This window comes from Coturnix japonica, unplaced genomic scaffold, assembly GCF_001577835.2.
Source record: "Coturnix japonica isolate 7356 unplaced genomic scaffold, Coturnix japonica 2.1 chrUnrandom485, whole genome shotgun sequence".
Taxonomy (NCBI): domain Eukaryota; kingdom Metazoa; phylum Chordata; class Aves; order Galliformes; family Phasianidae; genus Coturnix; species Coturnix japonica.
The window spans coordinates 75640-77381 of record NW_015439880.1 but is presented as its reverse complement, the minus strand read 5'-3'; the positions used below and the strand labels follow the sequence as shown (position 1 = coordinate 77381).

Here is a 1742-nt window from a genome sequence, read left to right as displayed (position 1 = left end):
AGAGCAAAGCGTGTGGTGTGACCCCCCCCCACTATGGGGGTCCCATGCAGGGAATAGGAACAACCTGAGCCCCCCCCCCGGGTGGGCACAGCCCCCCATGTGTGTTGGGGGGGGTTGGGTGATGGGGGGGGTCGTGATGAAGCTGCCCCCCCACATCCCCCTGCCCACCCTATGGGGGGGGGCACCCCGTGCTGCAGGCAATGGGGCAGCGTGCGATGCGGGGATGTGGGGTGGAGTTATGGGGTGGTTATGGGGTCACACAGAGCTTTATGGGGTGGGGGGGGGTCCCGGCCGCTGTCCCCCCCCCCCTGTGCTTAGTATGGCTGAGTAGGGCCGGGAAGCTGCCGCTGTTCCCAATAGAGGGAGATTGTCTGAGCGCCCCCACTGGGGGGGTGGGGGGGCACACAGGGCTATGGGGCCGTGTGCCCCCCCCCCAAATCCCATTGTTACCCCCCTATAGCCCATAAATAATAGCTGTCCTTAGTGGGGTGGGCACACAGGGCTATAGGGCCGTGCCCCCCCCCCAAATCCCATTATACCCCCCTATAGCCCCCATTTAATAGCTGTCCTTGGGGGGGGGCCATACAGGGCTATAGGGCCGTGTGCCCCCCTAAATCCCATTGTACCCCCCTATAGCCCCCATTTCATAGCTGTCCTTGGGGGGGGGTGGGCACACAGGGCTATAGGGCCGGGTCCCAGCCGTGTGCCCCCCCCCCAGATCCCACTGTACTCCCCATATCCCCCATTTAATAGCTGTCCTTGTTGGGGGTGGGCATACAGGGCTATAGGGCCGTGTGCCCCCCCCTAAATCCCATTGTTACCCCCCTATAGCCCCCATTTAATAGCTGTCCTTAGTGGGGTGGGCACACAGGGCTATAGGGCCAGGTCCCAGCCGTGTGCCCCCCCAATCCTATTATACCCCCCCCTATATCCCCCATTTAATAGCTGTCCTTAGTGGGGGGTGGGCACACAGGGCTATAGGGCCGTGTGTCCCCCCCAAATCCCATTGTACCCCCCTATAGCCCCCATTTAATAGCTGTCCTTGTTGGGGGGGGTCATACAGTGCTATAGGGCCGTGTGCCCCCCCCCAATCCCATTATACCCCCCTATAGCCCCCATTTAATAGCTGTCCTTGTTGGGGGGGGGGGGGCACACAGAGCTACAGGGCCGGGTCCCAGCCGTGTGACCCCCCCCAATCCTATTATACCCCCCTATAGCCCCCATTTAATAGCTGTCCTTGTTGGGGGGGGTGGGCACACAGGGCTATAGGGCCGGGTCCCAGCCGTGTGACCCCCCCAAATCCCACTGTACCCCCCTATAGCCCCCATTTAATAGCTGTCCTTGTTGGGGGGGGGGGCATACAGGGCTATAGGGCCGGGTCCCAGCCGTGTGCCCCCCCCCAAATCCCATTGTACCCCCCTATATCCCATAATTAATAGCTGTCCTTGGCCCAGGCCCGGCTGCGCTGCCAGTTCCGCTCGTGGTCCCGGTCCAGGAGCCGCTCCTGTGGGGGGGGGGCTCCGTGCAGCCCCGAGTTGTGGTGCCGGTGGGGCTGGTAAAGCTCCGGGTACGGACCCCCCCCATATTCCTCCTCCTCCTCCTCGTCCAGGTGCCGGGAGCTGCGGTGGGTCGAGCCCCCCCCCCATGTTCGTGGTGGGGGGTCGCTGGCCTCGTCCGACGGCATCAGGCTGTCGTGCTCCAGGGGGGAGTGTTCGCTGCGATCCTCCAGCAGCTGCTGGCCC

At 63.5% G+C, this 1742-nt stretch overlaps 1 protein-coding gene across 1 annotated transcript in view; it reads right to left on the bottom strand.

The window, feature by feature from the left end:
- Positions 1-271: 271 nt before the first annotated feature.
- CACNB3 (calcium voltage-gated channel auxiliary subunit beta 3) overlaps positions 272-1742 on the bottom strand; it is a 21177-nt gene continuing 19706 nt past the window's right edge. Inside the window, exon 8 of the mRNA XM_032441672.1 lies at positions 272-1735. Coding sequence (XP_032297563.1) covers positions 1433-1735 — 303 coding nt within the window. The 3' untranslated portion in view covers positions 272-1432. The remainder of the gene's footprint in view (positions 1736-1742) is intronic.